Source organism: Triturus cristatus, chromosome 8 (genome assembly GCF_964204655.1).
Source record: "Triturus cristatus chromosome 8, aTriCri1.1, whole genome shotgun sequence".
NCBI classification, from domain to species: domain Eukaryota; kingdom Metazoa; phylum Chordata; class Amphibia; order Caudata; family Salamandridae; genus Triturus; species Triturus cristatus.
Window position 1 is genome coordinate 90,180,448 of NC_140591.1, and position 21,041 is coordinate 90,201,488.

Here is a 21,041-nt window from a genome sequence, read left to right on the forward strand (position 1 = left end):
AGGGTTGCAAAGGAACCTTTGGTTTTTTTCACCAGAGGGATTACCTTTTTTTATTTCCATGTTGGGCTGCCCCAGAAGAGCTTCCCCAACATCCCAAGGCTACTTTTTAGTTGTTTGTTTGTGGTGACTATCAGTGCACATGATGCAGTGACATCATTACACAAAGTGAAAGGAGTCAATCGGCTCATTGCACTTTTACTGTATTAATGCTTGCGGCATATCTAACCCCACCCACCCACGAGCACAAATTTAGATGGAAGAAATGGGGCAAAGCTGGGTGGCGGGAATTTTATGAATCCTAGCATTTTCCAGAACTTTTCCTCATAGAAATGTGGTGAAAATGTTTTTTTAAGCTGACGTTTGCAAGGGCTTCTGGGAAAGAAACCCTAGTTAGAACCATACAAGTCACTGCACCCTGGATATCCCCAGGTGTTACGTTTTCATAAATGTCCGGATATGGTAGGTTTGCCTGAGTTGTGGGGGAGCTAGGGACCAAAATCTGCAACTAATCACATTGTTAAAATAATAGCTGGTTTTGAGTGGAAAATGTGACCTGTCCATGTTGCATTTTGGGACGTTTCCTGTTGCGGACGCTAGGCTTACCCACGCAAGAGAGGTACTGTTTTTATTGAGAAATGTGCGGAATAGTGAATAGTAGAACATTTGTTATTACCAATTGGATCATTCTGAATTTGCACCTCCCAAATGTAAGCTAGTGTGCAAGAAAGAAGACATTTTGCAAAATGCCCTCTGAATCACGATAGTATGAGTAGCCACAAATTCAGAGGTGTACAAATGACCACTGTTCCTACACTCAGTGTTTTGTGTACATTTCAGAAATATATAGGTTTCCTTCATTCTTTATATTTTACCTTATGAATTGCTGTGTAGTCAGTACAGAATGAAAGATCATAGTAAGGTTCAGCTCTATATTGGCTCTGGGTAGCATGTGTTTTTGGAGAACCTACAAACTCTATATATCACTGCGACAAGAAGGGTCTGTCGGACGCAATAGTAAACTGCTATGTAAATCAGACATTGTGACAAGAAGCTTCAGATGAAAATGGTGTCACAAATGGTGTTTAATTTCCTACTCATTTTGTTTATTTCAACAGTTTTGAGGTATTTACATAAACGGCCCCTTGCTCAGTCAGAATTTTCTCTACTTTTCAAAAACGTATATCCTTCTGGGATCACCCATGGGTTTCACACCGGTTTCCACCACAGACTCCAAGTATGTTGAAACCTCAAAAAATTTGGAAAAATGGACTACCTCTTACAAAAATGGGAAAACTGTTGCATCAAATATTTTGACAGAACTGTGTCCGTTTCTGAAAGCTGGGAAGATGATGGTCCAAACACAGCAAACCTTTAGCGAATGGCATTTTCAGAAACATAATATGCTTACTTGCGCAGCACTTTTTTCCAAAAAAACAAAACAAGAACAAAAATGTAGGTACACTTAGGCTATTATCTTGGTCTCCTCCAGGGAAATACACAAAGCCTGTGTACCTTTAGAATCCCCAGGATTTTGTTAAAAAACAGGAAGCAAATGTGGCTATCTTATGTGGAAAAAACGTTATTAAAGTGTAAGAGCAAAGTACCACAAATTGCAAAAAAAAAAAAAAAAACTCAGCCCTGGGGTGGAAAATGCTCAGCAGTTAAGGGGATGAGGTTGCCGGAGTAGGCAAAGGTGTAATGCCGGTAGATAAAAAAATGAATAACATTAAAAGGGGTTGTTTGGGGAAACGGTGGAAGCAGGGTAACTAAAGGCTACCAATCTGAGAATGACCAAAGGGTGGGAGGAAAGTGTGCTGATTTTGGCTTATCATATCATATGACGTGAGAAAGAAGAGCTTACAGATCTCCACATCTCCAAACTGAAATATGTAAGTGTACCTTCAAGAAAGTCACAGATGCATAGAGTGGTAATGTGTATTTTTTTGTGTTATGGTGGGTATTATTACTCTGTGCTTCGTAGCCATGGAGGTTTCCCTCCAAAAGCCTGCCCTGCACCTTTTCCTCACATGAAGAAAATCAATAAAGATCATTTAAAAGGCAAAGAATGTTTGTGGTTTCCAAGCACTGCACTAGCTAGATAATAAGGATGCCATTTGACAATTTGAAAAACAGAACGCACAAATTACTAACAACGAAATACGAAGCAAAAAAAACTCTAAAGGAAGGTTATACAGGCCAGCCAAGTATCACGCATCAGGTGTGACGCTAATGCATTTCAGTGTGGTATTCCGCATCACTGCACTGAAATGCATTGTCACGCATTTTTAATGCCACTCTGAAACTGGCTCCTGAAGCGCGCGTCTGTGACACAGTGCACCGGCTCTGCAGTGCTTTCCGGACTTGCCAGCACGCAGCTGGCTCAGAATCCTGAATAAACTGTTTGATCTTGTCTGCTCAGCTCTGGCTGAGTCTAGTGCTATAATGTTACAAATGAAATATCTGCCCTGCCACCTGGCTGCATATTTCGCGCCAGCGGTGCGGCTGACTAATTACCGAGACTCACCCGGGGCGGGGCCTGCGCTCAGCAGGGATTGCTACTGGCTGTGGCACCGTGGGGGTTATCTGGACGTGACTGGCAGGCGTGCGGAGGCCTGGGGGTGCCCGGTACTAACAGGCAACAGCTGGGTTGTAGCGGAGGGGTTCGTGGGTATTAGCAGATGATAGATCGCCGGGCGCAGAATGGTAAACAATTAAAGCTTGCATAGATTAGAATACTGATCAGATTGTAGTTTCTTGTTGCTCAAATGGCTGCAATTTCTGATATTTAGAAGTTTCCCTCGTCTTCATTGCATGATTTTTGCTCGCGAGAAAGTGTCACTCAGTGTCGTTGAAATGTCACTCAATTTCCCTGACATTATAAAAATGTCACACATGGCAATTTGAAACCTTGGCAGCTATGGGTTATAGCAAAAGAAGAGACAGGGACTCAAAGGAGTGAGCACAATTTATAGATAGTCGCGAAAAAGCATTAGCCTTTTGCCTTCCTACGCTTCCCACAGCAGGGACAAGAGACATTAATCTGAGTAGGAAAAATGTCAATAAATGTGTCTATCGGTGAAGCTCGTGGTGAAGCAGAACAAGCATTTAAAACTATCAGTCTTTCGGACTTCTGACTGAGCCCTAATTTGGACATAGTGCACTATTCGAAGGGGAAATAAAGCATGGCTTGTCCATGCCTTCTGCAGGAGACACAAAGCCCCAGGTGACCCCCAGAAGCATGAGACACATGGGGTTACGCAGAAAATACGAAATCTGCCTTATAGTCGTGAGCACAAACAGGAGGGGTTCGCTGTACTTTAAACTAATATGATAGAATTTGCACTGTACTTCGCTTCATCTGGTCCCCAAAACTCAGTGATTGGCTGAGAGGGTGCAGAGCGTCATGCGAACATTTGCAACTAGGGCAACAGATGCCTCTATGTCATTGGGGCCCTGTCCGACAGTCCCGGGATATCCTTAAAAAAACACTGTACTTCTCTTCCATGCTTTAAGTAAAATCGATCGAAGACTACAACTCCCAGAATGCATTGGGCATCCCTCAGCTGCAGCTAACATTTGTAAAAAACACGTCTCATCTCAGCCACACCTACCATTTCTTAAAACCAGATTTGAGGGTGTTTACGTTTTGAATTGAGTGGGTAATTAAAAAGGAAACCGATGAAGCAGGCACAACTTCATTGCTGGGCTTCAAATCTCCATTTTGTATGTTGCAGGAATAAATTAGAACTCGGATTAAGACATGTTTTGACCCAGTCACTGATGCAATAAAACGACATAACATATAACAGTTTTACCTTAAAAAACGTGCAATCAGGATAATGTATAGTAATTGTGTTAACATACATTTTTATCATCTATGTTATTCCATACTTTAGATCTAAATCATTTTGTAGTACAAAATAATTCGACCAGTAGGCTACATAGATCTTAGTGAAACAAACATCCGAAATTTAACATCAACACTCTATAAAGATCGCTTCATCCATTTAGAGCAACTTAAATAGTAAAGAACGGACCACAAAGGAGCTTAAAAGAATAGCAGGTGAGAACTTTCCAACACTTACGCTCCAACGATGCTCACACTGCCTTCCCTCTCAGGGTTCCCCAAACATTTCACTCGCCCAGCTCGCTCATAGAAGGAGGCGAGACGGGCTCCGAGGTATGCAGGATAGCCGCTGTCTATGAACAAGGACCAATAGAAATGTAAGCATAAGGTAATTAGGCCAATTCTGAAATACTAAATTAGGAAAAAAGAATAAACTCTGAACATTCACGTTCTTTCACGTGGAGAAGTGTGGCTCAATGGTTAGAGCGGCAGACCCTGATGCAGAGGTCTGGCCCGGGACCAGGGTTCAATTCCCGCCTCGGCGGGTCTTGGGCTCAATTTCCTCGGACCTGTTAATTCTCGCCTCGGTGCCTATTCTAATCATGGGTCCCACTCTGCAACTCTGGGCAATAGCTTGCTTAATCTCCACAACGGCCCCAACAGCGCTGGGATGCCTGGCTTCACCTTGGGGGTGCCCAGGAGTGGACATTTCACAGGGAAAAGCCAGGAAGGGTTCCACAGCGGTATGAGTACAGCGCCAGGACACCCTAGGGTAACAGTGCGCTATACAAGTACAACACATTTACATTTACATTTGACAGACAACATTCAGGAATAGTAGAACCTTTGGCATCTTCCTCATGCGCCTGTCCTCTAGTTCCTCCTCTGAATTTATTGTTAACTTTTATCCACTTACCTTCATTGTATTACAGAGTACTACATCAAAGAATGTCATAATTCTAAGTCGGTGGCTGTGAGTCCTTGCACTTAGATGTCAAATTATCCATCATGTTACATTATGTGTACTTTATTCTAATCTTCAATTTAAGCTACAGTAATTTAAATAACTTATTCAGCAGCACTCATGATAGTCATGTGGGTCTTGGTCACTCCAGACGCCATCCCTTAGTGAAGGCATGGTGACATCAGGTGTCTTGGGATACGCCAAGAGGTCCACAATGGCGGAAAATTAGGGAAAAAGTTGATAACATCAATCAACGTGTGGCAGCGGAGTAAATAGAAAAATGGGCAGCATCGATGGGTTTAGCAGGTCTCCGTAAGCATTTCTACTTAGGTTTGAAGTCCAATTGATCAGTACTTTTCAAACATTTTTAAATGGTGTAAAAACTTTAGACCCCTTTTTTTTGGGACCATTGTAGCTACTACTCTGTTTAATGAGGTAATGAGTGATGCCCCAACTGGGACTCAAAATGTGACTAACTATGCAGTCTACACACAGAAACAACCCTGCACTTGAGTTTTATGAAAAGGTATGCAAATGGCTAGTCAATGCTTGAAACTACGCTTGCTTGTTACACACACAGCCTCCCAATGTTGTCTCAGTGCAGTCAGGAGTCCCACATTTGGATAGGAGGACTATTCAGGACCAACTGTTACTGAAGGGGAAATGACTCACCAGCTGGCATTTCAGCCAGACGACCGGAGATCTCTCTCAAGGCTTCGGCCCATCGGGATGTGGAGTCGGCCATCATGCTGACGTGGTAGCCCATATCACGGAAATACTCTGATAGCGTGATTCCTGGGGGGGAGGCAAAGTTACTCCATTGGTGAGCCCACTGAATTCCAATAAAAACCTTAGATTCAGACTTTCAAATCCCAAGGTAAAAAATGCTCACAGCAATGGGTGCTAAGAAAAGATTATCACAAGTGACACACAAGATACATTTTACCGTCACATTTCTTAAATAAAATATTGAATTCTCTATTCAATATCTCAGTTCCCCACCCTTCGAACACTGGTGTTATTGATGTCACAGGATCTCCAGGAAGAACCAAAGTGACAGTTACACTTTTTTCCACCGTTATACAGAGATACCCAGTCCACTTTAGAGTTTACCACTTGTTTAGTGACACTGCCACCCTGCTGCATATACTGGAGCCAAACATGCACCAAGCTGCTTCACATTAAGCTGCAATAGACACTGGAAAGACTTATCTTGTAGGAGCTGAGTACATTATAGACCAGAGCAGGCATTGATTGGTAATAACTGCACACATTACTAAGGTACAGTGAACTAGAACAAAACAGTAAGACTTTATAATATCAAATGAGCTTTGAAGGATCTTGGTCACTGCATACGATAGTGAAAGGCACTACGAGTAAGAGCACTCCACGTGGACGACAGTCTAAAAAGTAGGCAGACACCACCCACTAGGGAGCACACAACCAGGATTCTGTTCACAGCTAGGAAAGGGTCTGTTTGGGAGTTTGAGGGACAGGAAATACTGCCCCGAATGTGGAAAATGGTTTAGATGTACCTTAGCCTACTAATGTACAGCATTGGCCACACAGAACTGTCAAAATCAGGATGTGGTGAGGAATAACTTAACCTCTTATCCATCAGAGGCCAAAAAAGTATCAATTTTTTGTGTAATAATTTTGCACAAAAAAGTACTACCACAAATATAAAACAAACTTAATAAAAAGGTACTTATTAATGGAGAGAGACACAATTGTTAAAAAATATGAAAAAAGAAAGTGCTGAGAACATTTTTAGGGTAATCGAAACAAATCTTCCTGTCGGCAATCTTTGGCCAGGAAATAAGAGACGCTGCACATGACGAGAAGCCCTGAGGGTTCACTCCCATTACCAGTGTAGATGGAGGCTTCTCTTGCAGCCACGGGCATGTTGGAGGTGTTGGCGACAAGCGAAGTTCTCTTCATGATACTCTCCACCTTCCCATCTACTTCCATGGTGAGCTGCAAAGACATTTAGAGTGAACGGAGCAACATATTTTCATTTAAGTATTACATCAAAATGTAACCAAGAAGTAAGAGGATAATGTGAAGGAATAAATAAATATTTTGCAAACTCTTTTTTTGCTATATAATTCTACTCTGTATCCACAGTGCGAATAAGGAGGACATATGCTATTCCTATTAGGCCTCAGGCAGATTTTCCACACAACATCTTCCTCGGTTGTAGCCATTTGCAAGCATGTTTCGATTCCATTTGTGGACTGACTCGGACCCTGAAATGGGTAGTGACATCACAAGAGGGAAGGACAAGTAATTTGTAGATGTATTACAGTATCCAAGGAGTAAACAAAAGGGCTGAAAATTCAACTGACTTTAGATGTTTAATGCTATATGAGCTATTCAGGCTGCGCTTCCTGCCAGCTTCTGAGGTCACTTCCTCTTACAAAGGTTAAAAGCAGTTCACCAAAAAGTGGTGTTCCTATGGTCCACTCTTTGCCATCTCCCATACAAGAAGGCCTCCAGAGAACAGGGCGAGACCTTCTGCTTTCAGCCTCCTTGATTACGTGATACAGTACAAAAGACAACTGGCAGTGGTGGGAAAATACGCTCTTGAAACACACAATGAATCATACAAGAAGCCCGCATGGTGCCTCTGACAATCCAGAACAGTTGCTGGTGGGTTGTACAGCTGTGCTGAGGTCTGGATAGAACAGAGAGACTTGGCAACATGACATCAGGCACACCCGATAAAAGAAAATTAGTTCTAGTGATGTCGATCTAACATATGTGGCTGTCTCTAATGGTGTTCAGTTACATACCTCAGCTTATTGCCTTTTAATCCTGTCGCTAGGTAGCGGAATAAAGACTGTTGGTAGCAAGCCTCGCAGGCAGTTTTAAACTCACTTTCACTAGCGCTGCACAATATTCATGTTTTATTCATACACCAAGCACACATAGGGTTTTAGTACAACCCAGTTGCCCACTTAAAACAGCCCTGAGCTCCTCCCTCGTACAGAGGGGGTTGTAGCCCACATTAGAACCAGCTTCTGACACGAGGAGGCACCCCTATGATGAAGCATGACACCTTTGGTGTGTGAGGGGAACCGTCCTGAAAAGGGATACCCCCGTCACTAAGCTTGGTTTTCTATACCCACCTTCTGCTTAATCACTTAGTTTGGACCCGTGGGCTCGTTGCGTATAGTGGTTAAATTGTATATTCAGAAAGGGCAATTCCAAATGCCTTGGAGCGGTGAACGGATCAAAGTACAAGGTTACTGAGAGTGTGTACATTTTGGGCAAAAGAATAGCCCTACAATATACAAGGGCTCTCAAAATTATAGTTTCTGGGAATCTGAAATCGATTTGCAAGTAATGTTTCACCCAAGAAATGCACACAAATTTGCTCAGGCAAAAAGGCAGAAGTTAGTTGCTCTCCACCGTGGGAATAGCGAGGTAACCGCCCACCATTCACGGCAGAGTAGATGAAAGGGTTTCACCTCTGGGAAATGTGTTTTTTCCTGGAGAGAAAAACAAAGTTGCAAGACTACATTTCTACATCTACTCGCTGAAATTTCCAAATGGGGGAAATATTTCATGCATATATTTAGAATATTGGTTCACGCTGGAAATCTGTAAGTGACATACATCGATTTCCAGAAATCTTTGTGGAATGCGTAAAAGTCAGAATACACCTAGGAGTAGATTTCTGTGAATCACACCCATTGGTCTTTTTTCTTGAAAACCATTCACTGTGTACTGGACAAAAAAAAATGCAAAAGCTGCTGCCTGTCTAGAAGGCTGCTAGGATTTTCTCTCAGCAACCAATTTGCTATAAAACAGGCAAATAAACCTTGACATAGCAAAGCGAAATGAAGTACCTAACATACCAGATTTGTTGATGAAATTGGGGAAAGACATACCTGGATTGCAACATACAGCAAAATATCTCTCAGACATAATGCCTCAATTCCATAAATTACAAACAAAGTATTCCTTTAGCACTATTCTGAATTTCTATTAAAAGATTGTTTTGTCTACAACGCCTTCACTCATATCTTGAGCAACCATGGAAAACATGATCTGATTATATAAAATACCTAATTAGAGGCTTCGGTCTTCTCCGAAACCGCAGACTCAAAACACTTCCCTGACCTTCTAATGAACAATTACTACTTAGTTCAAATTGTTTCAACTACAGACTCACCTCGGGAAAATCTCGAAGTACTTCAGACATCTCGTTTCCTCTTTCACCACATCCCACGTAGATAATGACATCGCTGTTGGAATACTTGGAGAGGGACTGTGAGATGACTGTTTTTCCACAACCGAAAGCCCCTGGGATGGCGGTGGTGCCACCCTGGACACACCTGTGTATACAGAAAGGTGTTGATTAGATGTGTTTTTTCTCCTCTTTTTTTTCCTTAAAGACACACTTTTTCCAAGATAAGAGACTAGTATTGCCTCGCCCCAAGTAGCTGAAGCAATCTCATTGTCCAAAAGCTTTTGAACAGCACCACCAACCCTCAACACTTTCTATCCTGGCAGTCTAACCATTCATGAAGGACCTCAAGGCAAACTGCATTTCAGCACATTAAAACTAAATTCCATCTTTGAAGTAACAAGTACGGAAACATTGATTCATGTATTATGCCTGCCAATGTTGTTCTTCTTCAAAAGTGTAAAGCGTGAGCCAAACATCAGCACTTACGGAAACAGCGCGTCAAGGATTCTCTGGCCGGTGAGCAGTGGGTTGTTAGCGGGGAGCTTCTCTGTGACCGGTCGGATTTGCCGGACAGGCCAGACCTGCACCATGGTAAACTTCTCCTTCTCACCTTCAAACTCGAGTTCCAAGACAACATCCTGTGGTAGGGATTTTCAAAAGAAACTTTTGAAATATTTTAACTATTAGAAAATATATGGTATATTTATAGTTCTGTTGGCTGGTGACAGATGCTGTCATGTAGGAAGGACATCGCAGAATATGTAATTAAGTTTATTCTACATTAAGTTTAAATCACAATACAAACATTAAAATATATAATAAATACAGATTTGAAAAATACGTCATTAAAAAGGCCATCTTTTACAACTTAATTTACTCAAAACCACATTACCAAATTTAAAAATCCCATTTACACACAGTTCATCAACACTTCCAGCAACACAACATCTTAAGGCAGTTGCCACAGGCTTCACTTTTGCTGTTAGAAAAGATTTTAAATAAAATCTATGGGGAAATATCAAAGTAGATCAATCTAACAAGATAGTTTACTTTTAATTGAAAGGTTTTCTCCCTCTATTGATCTGATTTGATGTAAAACGCAAATACCAAGCATGTGTAATGAGGTAACACATTTATGACACATGTCACTGAAGGAAAAGCAGGGTTAATGCGCCTCAAAGAATCAATACGAGCTGATGGTTTGCTGACACTTTGCACCCTCACCAGCATTCCAAAGAGCTATTCAACTATACTCCTCCTGTAAGTACATTTAGCCTGACTAAAAAACCGTACACAAAGTTCACTGGATAGAATGTACAACCTTGAGCACTGGTACTTTTCTCAGATATACTGCAAACACAACCTGGGACAACGAAAGATCAGTTTAATAGTTGCAAGTAGTTAGCCTTCAAGAAAGAAAACAGCATTAGTTGTCTAAATCAATCCAATCCAATTGACTAAGACTGCTGCCAGAGCAGATGCTACACTGGGACAGACACTAAACTAACAGGTCTTCAGCGATGGAAGCGAAAAGGAATCTGAAAGGTGAGCATGCTGCGGGCAGAGAACGGCTTTAAACATTCAGGAGGAATATGAACTTTCTAATAAGCAAATCTATAAATACGTGCACCTTAAACATGCCTTGGGGCGGAGAGGATAGACTTTCAGAATTGCTGGGAAAAAAACACCTAGAGGGAGTGGTGCTTATGGAGAAGATAGAGACAAGGCTGTGTCTTCGATCTATCAAACGCTCACAGGCAATAAAACCAGACAACCTTAACAAATTAGGAATAACCAGGTTAAAGGACTTGGCAGAGGTGGAAGATATTGACTGGGAGGCCCATTCCACCATCTTTTAGGACTCCTCGTCAAATTCAAGTTGTACCACTAGATACATGTCAATCTTTATAACAACTCCTATCCTTATCATGCATGTATTAATGGTGTTGCCAGGGTGAATCTCCAATAAACAATAAAATAATTTCAAGTATTAATAACCTTTGAAGTGGAATATGAGGACGTCTCCGTTTCATTCAAACAAAAGCAAATCATGTTTTAGAATGATCAAAATCTTGAGTAGCAGAAATTCCTCCTTTCTGAACGTAGGATAAGAAATGTATCGGAGCGTCAGGAAGCGAAGGGTTTTGCACATACCTGTCCTTTGGGCTACACCTGCCGGGACGATCCTATCCAGCCATCATAGCTAGGTGAATATAGTTTTATGTAGTGAACAGGTTTGATACAGTAAATAGATTCTGTGTCCTTTGAGGAATTTTGGTGTACAACTTTTTTTTTTTGCAGCCGAGATAACCAGTCCTAAGCTTTGAGATTAGGTATAGATATAACACCCTGTGACATGCATAGCATTAGGGCTTGGTATCACAGGCCATGACATTTAGAATAAATCCAAGATCAATCAGAACAACAACAAAGTCAGGGGTACACCTTGAAAGCAATCATTTTTGACAGGCATGTTTGACCAGATGTTTACAGGGCAAGGGGATTAAAAAAAAAAATCAATGTTAGTTTGTCTATTAATATATGTATATCAGACTTTCACATTGCTGTTCAACCAGCAGGATGTATAATGCATTTTCAGAAGAAGTGTTACTCTGGTTCATTGAATAGTCTGAAAACACAGTACACTTTTTTTGTAGCCCAGGCTGAAGACTGAATGTAGGCATGAAAGTATGCCTAATGATTATTCTATATACTCATAAGATGGAGGTGCCCTTTAAGAACTGTTGAGGCAGCTTATTAAAAAACAAAATGAGTGTGCCCCAAATCACCAATAGATTACACAATTGTTTACAATGCTGACATATAGACATATTTCTCACATTAAGGGTATGTATTCAACACTATTTCCAGAATTTTATAGCACAAAACTGATATTATCACAAATTGTTTTGACACAAATTCAATAAAAGGGGGTAAAAACTAAATAATTGTGATCCAAAAGATGGTGGGAACCTCTGACAGTCTTAAGCCATCAAAATGTGCTAGTATCCAAAGAGAATAAACATAGTGAACATAGCTGCATCTTTAAAGCTTCCTGGAGAGGACATGGGAGCCCTCTTGACTTAAAGAGGGCGCCCATGTCACCTCCAGGAAGTGGGATTGGTTCTTCAGTTCTAGAATCCTTTAAAAGCAAGGGGCAACAAATCTGGTCCCCCAACTTAAAACATTCCGGAATAAATTATTGCTTCGAGTCTACAACACCGCTTTTACGATGTAGTTTAGTTCACTATGTTCATCTTTTGCTGAAACTATTAGTAGTAATATTAGTTGTGGATCACAAAATTATGACAATAGTGGTTTACACAGAACCCCAATGTGAGAAATATCTCTACAAGTCAGTATTGTAAATAAGTGTATACTGTATAACTGATAAGGGCACCATTGTTTAGTTTTTTCCAAGCAAAAACACTTTGATTCTGCTTACCAGACTCCTGGTTGAGTACTCAACGGGATATAATTACTATAATCCTGCTCTCAGGGAGCCGAGATCCCTTTGTCTGAAATTATCTGTTTCATATCATGTTGGTGAACGTTTCTCTCCTGGAAGGCTTTTCCATCTTCAGAGGTACGCACTTGCTTCAAGACAACACAGGGAAAGCAACTGCTGGTAGTATCCCCTATGGCCTAGTTTTGAACACTCCCATTACCATGCACCTTCTTAGAGGCGTTCATAATAAAAGTATGCACATCTGTCTGCTCAGGTGTCGCCCTTTTGCAACCACCTCGGTTCTTCATAATGGACGCCTATTTTTGGGGGTATTAAATCAGGGTCCCTGCATGAGAGGAAAAATGAATTCCATACTGAATTCGGTCCTCTCAGTCTTCGTTCCTTCACAAGACTTTCCCACACACTCCCTCGAAGCATATGCAGATCTCTGGCATGCGCGCTGGAAAAACTATGCATGACCCGGGTGGGAGTTGTTGATGAAGTACAGAAACTGGTCAGATATCGGGCACTGAGTGGACACTACTCTTCTGGGCAACATACATTTTAAATCTGGGGAAGCTTTTACTAGTCTGGCTTGAGCTGCAGTCAACTGTAGACCAGTTAGGAATGAGCGAGAATACTGTACTAAAGTAAAGTAAACGGTTTAACTTCTCAGTGGGAAATTCATTGTCACTCCTAGCCTTACCTTCTCCACTCAAGATTAAATCAGAAATACACATACTAGATTTCCACCTCCAGCAAACCTCTATGATATTGGCTTTCACAAACTCCTTTACACAAAACGGCTGAGAATGCATTACATTGATGGTTCTGACTCATTTACAAGGACTAACAGAGAAGCACAATCAAAGATATATTCACTTAATCTCATTAATTTCTTGTTTATTAAAAACTTTATCTATTTAACTTGAAAGCAATTGATCTTCGAGTGGAATATGTAAGTACAAAAACATCCTTTTTTGTCCAAATAAGATTTTAAAAAAACAATATGTTCAATGTTATACTTACAGAGGTATCGTAGTTACCGGGTGGGGCGACATACGTCACTGTACCCCTGTTACGTGGCGGTAGCATAAGGTGGTGTTTGATGAGGGAGTTCTCATGTACCAGGCCATAGATATCCCCACCAGTGATGTGGCTTCCAACCTGCAAAAAAGAGGGAGTAAGTCTGTAGCATTCCTTGACTTGCCATTATAGCCTGCTGACACGTATTGTGGAACTTTGAAATACCACAACACAGATTCCTTGACATACACAAACATTGCGAGATATTACACGTGAACTTTTACATGATGAAAGAGCGATCATTAGGCTGGCAGTGAAGTAGTAGAGGGTGGTAGGTAATTGTAGGAATTCAGTAATTTGAGACAACTACCCAGAGATGTAGACACGTGAAATAACAGCAGTACCAATTTTGATAATACTGAAACTAAGGAGGGATGGGTGGACAGAGGGCAAACAACAAATGCAGTCTAAACGATCTCAACCGTCATACCCTCCATGGCCGCAGTACTGAAATAGTGGCATTGCTGCATGGCATGCAAAACCAGAGAACAGCCAATCTGAACATGTGCCTCAAAAGTAAATAAGCAACCTTACCATCATTTTAACTTGTATTCAATATTCTATACCCATACCACACAGAATATGAGGTACAGAGCAAAACAAAAGGAGGATAAACTCCAGAGCACCCATGGAGAGAAACAAGGTCTGTTAATTCACAACCAACTCCTGTATGTAGAATGTGTGTGTGTGTATATATTTATATGTTATTTATTGAGATGTTATCTGAATAAACAATACAACCACCACAGCGTTAGCCTTAATAATTCTTACCCTCAGATTTCTGGAAGGATTAAACTCCCATTTAATGTCTTTACTCAAAGCAGACACGTTGACTCCTCTTGGAATGTAAATACTTTGAGTTGAGTCGCTGATGTCCTTCAAGGGTCTCTGGATACCATCGAAAATGGACCCCATTATGCCGGGGCCAAGTTCCACAGAGAGGGGCTTCCCTGTGCGCAGCACAGGATCACCTACGGACACACCGGCTTGAGGTGGAAGCTAAGGAAAGGTGCTTTGTGGGAGCAACAACAGATGCATCATTGGAGGCTGGAGCAGAACGTGACTTGCAGAAGTAATGCAGAGCGATGCTCAACTTAGAGAACAGTGATCTGGACTTTGGTTTGTCACATGGGGAAGATGACAGGCAGTAAGAAAACCATTCCTTAACATACAGTAATTGGGAATTGTCTAAATATAAAGAACATGAGGTAGCAGGACCCTGGGTGTGTACTGTCAGTAGAAAGACGATTTTATGGCGTTAAGAAAACTGAGGGCGATGCTGTCGCGAAAAGATGTTTTTTGATAGCGATGGCAGTCTCAAACCTATCAGTATGCACCAGAAAACAGATAATTATGGGAAAATTGAAAGCAAACAGTGGAGAATAAACCAAGATTTCGGGTAAGTGTAACCAAAAGCACCCAAAAAAAAGTTCGAGTTGAATCAAAATGCTAAACAAGCACTCACAGTGCCAATGACAAGTTGACACCACCATCCTACACCCTTACTCCTTTTAATAGAAGACAGGGCTAGTTGGTAGTGAAGTTTGATATGTATCGGGCAGACCTTTCATACAGGCTTTCATTTGAAACCAGATTAGCCCATCCTGTTAAGAAATATATGGCTTAGGGTGGCAAGTGAAATACAAATCCTTTTAAATATTCCTTAGCTAGAGACAGCTGTAGGACACCTGCGTATGTTATGTTTTGGTAGGTTCAAACCCTGCTTAATGGTGTATTTATGGTAGAAAAAGTGAAGGTATGAAATAGAACATCTCTGAAGAAAGCGTGAGCATTTTTAGTGCACTCTCTGGTTCTTTAATACCTGAACGCCATACAACAAAAAGCTAAGTTTGAAAATGAAATTAGGTTTGTTATCCTTAAGACAATGAGAAGGGGGCACAATACAGAGAGCTGGGCATATGTAGGGCCTTCGGAAAGCTGAATAGCTGTAGGCTGAGCTGGTTCAGAAAGTCATAAAAGAGCATCTACTTTAATGTCCTACAGAATAGTACAAAAAAAAAAAAAACAGCACACCACTAAAGGACTTATTTGAGGTGAGGAAAGGAGACACGTTTAAAGCTGCTTGAGGGTGCAGAGACTAAAGCACGATGTACAAGACATGTATTCTGAACTAGTGAAGAGAACATCACACTTGTATAGTTTAAATCTTTATTCAGCTTATCAGGTGGGAACAGACCATCTTAAGAAAAAGTCAAGGGTATCAGCAAGTCGCTCATTATACAGACTGACAAAAAAAGGTATTCTTTAAATATAACTAACTTTTCTATCTTTGGTCAACCAAACATGAAAACTCCAAGCATAACACTTTCATGTCAGGTGTTAACCAAGTTACCAAAGTAGAAAGGGAGGCAGAAGTAGAGGCTAGGTTTATCCTCAAGACAGTTACGTTGCTAGACAAAAATCGAGTATATCGGAGAAAACCTGCCCTTAGGGAATTAGACAGGATACATCAAGAATTCGTAGTAATCCCTTGTCTAGGAAAAACACTTTTTTCTAGAGACCCCTCACCCACCAGAGTTGCCCCTAGGTGGCATGCTTCATCATTGGGGTTCCTCTCAATCCTTTATGGATTGAGGCGTGCTGGGACTTGCGAATTACTTAGGAGAACTTTTTATTGTAGACTATGTGTAGTGCAGTGATGTGGCGTGGGAAGGGAAAGAAAATTAACAAATACCTAACTAGTTGGCCACTCTTTTATTCCTGCCCCTAGTTGGTATGGTTAAAAATCAGGGGTCGTTTACTGAGAAGAAACCGGACCTTAATGAGTCTGGTTGTCTCAGTAATGTGTTTTTGTCACCATGTTTCGAGCTGTCCCCCTAATAGCTCCTAATCAGGACTCCACGGGGTCCAGCCCCATGTGTACCACTCCTAGTGAATCCTGTAATAAGGACACAAACCATGTACACCTAATGCGCACTGTATAAATACGGTTCTAGTGATTAATCCGTGTTTCTGTATATGCTATATTATTGCATCATGGTCAAAGCAATCCATTTAATTCCCTAAGGGCAGGTTTTCTTCGATATACTCGATTTTTGTCTAACAAGGTGTTAATCAAGGACAAAAATGGGAGAGTTTGGGTTGTTTTTTCTTTGACTAGAAAGCGGGAAAAACATCCCAGGAATTAGCTCAGGAACAGGGAAGTAAATGTGACTAATTCGCCATGTTACAGTGAATAACACTCCTATAGTTGCAGCTCTTGGCGCAATAACGAGAAGATTTCAGACACGATCCCAAGGGGAAACAAATATACTGGTAAAGTAAAAGATTCGCTAGGACCGAAACCACTATTTTCCTTTGTTCGAGATTGATTTTTCCTCCTTGACATAAGGAGTTACCCAGCAGCCTAGGGATTAATGAAAAAGTAGGTCTTCTCTCCAACACAAACATGGAGTCTTGCTGGAACTCACAGGGAAGCCTGTACACCGAGGAGCATCAGCTCTTTTTTGATGATCAGGAAGTCCTGCCAACATCTCACGGTTACAAGACTGAGCACTGGAAAAACATGGACCCTCACCTCATTCACCAACGAGGTTCTCATCTTGATCACTTTTCTCTGGCTAGAGTCAGCCACTCCAGCTAATGCTGCTGCTGCTGTGCTTGATCTTTTGCCCCCTGCATCAACCACAGACCTCAGGAAATGTTGCATTTCAGTTTTTATACTACTTTCAGCACTATTGGTGGAAATCCCAGGATGTATAACTCGTGGCCTTTGACTCACTTTCCAGTAACTCTGTTTTAGATTCCAGGTTAGAGACTGAAGTGAATACACAATTTCAAGACTGAAGGTATCTCTGGAGTAGATCGCCTTGTTCTCACATTATGGTATAATTTGTTGCAATGTACTGTTTTAGGGCTGTCATGTCTTCTTACATAGCAATAACACAGTCTTTAATCTCGAATACTGTCTAGTTCACAGAGGCCATCCTTATTTCAATAGCACTCATAATTAACAGCTCTCTTGCGCGAGGCCAACCTCGGTGCCTTCAGCAGTTCTGGGTTCTGCTGTGGGGTGGCCTATGAGGATTGGGAACTTTGAGCCACAAAGTCATCCTTGTTCTTATGAGAGCACTCCATGTTTTCCTTTGGATTCATTCTCCTTCTGAGGAGCTTTGATTAGGGTCTTGTTAAACTTAGGACCTAGGATTGAGCAGAACAATCCACTTGGAGTGACGGTCTCTCAATGTCTCCCCTGGTGGCAGTCTCCTCTCCTTCACCTCAGTGCCACATCATACCGATTCCCAAAAACATGCTCTTGGCTCCTGTTCACCCGATGTGATCACCAATACATCATCTTAGCTTTCTGTTGTATTTACCCTGGTTTCCCCAGCACAACAACCGGATCATGGGGTGCATAAACCTAGCACTCCCATCTTGCCTTCCAGGACAAGCAAGCCACTGCTATGTTAACGCGGGCTCCACGATGCAAGAAGACCCAAGCGGGGGCACAGCAATCAACGCACTCCTTCTCCCAAGATACTGGGGCACACACTAGGGTTTAGCAGCAGCCTGTGGTTCCGAAGTTGCCAGAGAGTTCAATCAATAAGCAGCCTCTCCAAATATCACCATGTCCTGCACCTCCAAAATACCAGTTTTAAAGATGATAACATTTTAACAATATGCCAAACTTCATAGAGAATGCAACCAAATAGCTTGCAAAAAAACTTTCCTATGCAAGTAAAAAACACCAGTAATCGTTCTCACCTCCTTTGTTAGAAAAGCAAGATTTCACATAAACTTCAAGCTTATTTTTAACTCCAGCAAGTACAACAACTCGAAAGAAAAGTCTCTGAGATGTATCATTGGGTTGATCATTTCACATTTCTGTATGCCAGGGTGGTATGAATGTTGTACTATAATGCCTGATGATGCTTACTACCCAATGGTAGCGACTGCTTCCTGGTGTGTGAGTAGCTACATCGTTAAATGTTCATTTTATATAACATTGTGGTGATGTTAGTCATTTCTTTTAAAGTAGTCTGAAGCATGTGTATGGCAATCAAATGAGTTTTGGCAAACCAGTGACCACACAATAAATGTTTAAGTACACCTGAACATAATTTTTGAATGAATGACAATACTACAGAATGCTGAGTTGTCAGAAAAGAGGATACAGGTTTCTTCATAAACTTGAATGGTAGCCATGTCGCCTTCAAGCCGGATAATCTCCCCCACAAGCTCTGCGTGACCAACTCGCACCAGTTCATACATAGCTGCACCCCCCATGCTGGAGGCAGTAACCACTGTGGATAGAAAAAACATAAGTCAGGTCTGCTGGACACAGGTGATGGTGGTGTCCAACACAATTAAGGGCGAGGAAAGCAAACAAAAAACAGCTCACAAACTAGAAATGTAAAAAGCAGACAATCTCAAGGAAGTTTGATTGAATCAAAACACCATATTCACTTTAGCATCCCTGCCAGCAGACGTAGTAAACACTAAAGGCAACAAAAACAGATACAGTGACCAGGGGAAACAAGAAAAGATGAGCTCTCCCGCAAGCTCATTCGCAGGCGCATGCCTCCACTGGAGGTGATGAAACACTGGGGTGGGGATGAACAGTAGTAAAAGCTCATCCTGGTTATCCTTCGAGGCATTCGTAAAACACAGTTGTTTTCACCCAGGTGTACTATCTCGCACCACTTTAGAGATAACATACACATTTCTGCAGGCTACAGTGATTGAATTTGGCTTATTCTATTTATTTATATGAATTGTAATTAATCCGGTATCATTTTCCAAAGAAATAAAAGGAAAGAAAAGAGGGGAATGGGCTAGACGGTAGTCACATGACCAGGGAAGAGCACTGCACCTTTAAGGGGCAGTAGCTCCACTGCCCCAGAATGCCCTGTGCTGGTGCCTGGTTCAGCTGATATTGACTTATCAGTGGAATCCTGTTATCACATGATTTACTATCTTGTTGGCTTCCATGAAGATTCCCATTAAAGGGAACTAGGATTATAGGTAGTAACTTTTCCTATTCCTCGACGGGATCTTCATAGACAATCAATGAAAACAATCGCAAGCTCAGTCCAGGGGTGTGGAATTTAATAAAATATGTACTTGTCCATGGGGCAGGATGCTTCATAAATCTACTTGTCCAGTAACAAAATCCGCTTGTCCCTTTTGTGCCCCCATGTAATTCGGTGACAAATTATAGCAGCAATCTCATAGGAGTTATAAAATAGACTCTCTGATTATGCAAGGGCTCCTTCCAAAGTAGGGTTTGAATACTAGCAATTCCCTTATGTTGCGACGTTTCCGCAGATCTACATACTGGGGCTGAAAGTAATGGTAAGCAATAGTTCAGGGATGGAATGCCCTTTTGAGTCAGTGCAAACCTACTAACTTGCATGTTTTAAAGGTATTCACCAACTCTTCTATAATCTTTTCCCATATGGAGAAAGGTTGGAAATTTACTCCAGACAATGGCAGACCTAAAACTTCTTCCAGGATTGGGGAAAAAAAGGGGTTGGAGGTAAAAAGAACTGCAAACACTCAGATTTTCACAAGCAAATCTACACCTGCATATTTGCTTATGCTAAAAAGCAGTTCACAAATATTTTCTAGGAGGACTATTTATTGGCCTACTTCTGTAAAGTCTTGTGAATTCACGAAAGCCGTATATCTTCACTTAATGCAAGGACATGGCTGCACTTTTTTGAGACTTTATTTAGGTCTGGTGTTAAACATGATCTTTTGTGTTTATTAAAATTCTTTGTCTTTTTGGCTAGCTTCATTGCGAGTGACCGGTTCTGTTCTTTCACAAGGTGCATATCGACACAGTCTTATTGTTCAGTGCCAAGAACTACTGCGTCAATGTGTGCTTTTTGAGTACAAAAACTATTTTTGCATTTGCCAATGTTTGTTATAATGGTGAGGGCCCAGCTGCTCCCACACCAATAAGGTTTTACAAAAGCCATGCCAAAACAAGTCACACATTGGCAAAACCAAAATGCAGACCAACAATTTCAGGCCTACTGGCTTTACCAATGCTTGTTTATTTTTAGGTTTTCCATAATCTTATTAAAACTGGTTACACTGATTTTACATTATGAATATTTTGGGAAAATACTAGTATACACCAACACATTTTACTAAATGATGTTGCGGAGAAATGGTACCTAAAACTTTACAGTAGTTTAGCGAAATGTTTTTGCATTTTTTTTATTAACATTTTATTTCTGAAAGCAAAGAATCATCAATGTTGCTTTCAAGCTTCTGCAAATACTTGCATCAAATCAGAGAGCATTCTGGGAGCATTATATATAGCCTCATATTGCTAAACATTGAAAATGTGTGTGCGCCTTTTTATACTGGAAGCAGTCAGAGCTTACAACATTTACTTGGAGAATGCACCCTAATAATAAAGGCTTTGAATTATGAACCATAAATACAAGTGTGAACAGCATTAACACATGGACACAAATATTACCTTAACTGCAGGCAGTGCCCTTCCCAGATCCATAATGTGGTA

At 41.2% G+C, this 21,041-nt stretch overlaps 1 protein-coding gene across 5 annotated transcripts in view; it reads right to left on the bottom strand.

Moving 5' to 3' along the window:
• Nucleotides 1–21,041, bottom strand: part of ATP6V1A (ATPase H+ transporting V1 subunit A) — a 281,914-nt gene that overhangs the window by 55,288 nt on the left and 205,585 nt on the right. For all 5 annotated transcript variants that reach the window (XM_085621083.1, XM_085621087.1, XM_085621084.1 and 2 more), the window contains 8 exons: nt 18,679–18,807; nt 14,315–14,529; nt 13,487–13,624; nt 9,496–9,647; nt 8,992–9,154; nt 6,680–6,788; nt 5,484–5,606; nt 4,086–4,200 (listed from right to left, as the gene is read on the bottom strand). In XM_085621083.1, the coding sequence (XP_085477209.1) occupies nt 4,086–4,200; nt 5,484–5,606; nt 6,680–6,788; nt 8,992–9,154; nt 9,496–9,647; nt 13,487–13,624; nt 14,315–14,529; nt 18,679–18,807 (1,144 nt within the window). The remainder of the gene's footprint in view (nt 1–4,085; nt 4,201–5,483; nt 5,607–6,679; nt 6,789–8,991; nt 9,155–9,495; nt 9,648–13,486; nt 13,625–14,314; nt 14,530–18,678; nt 18,808–21,041) is intronic.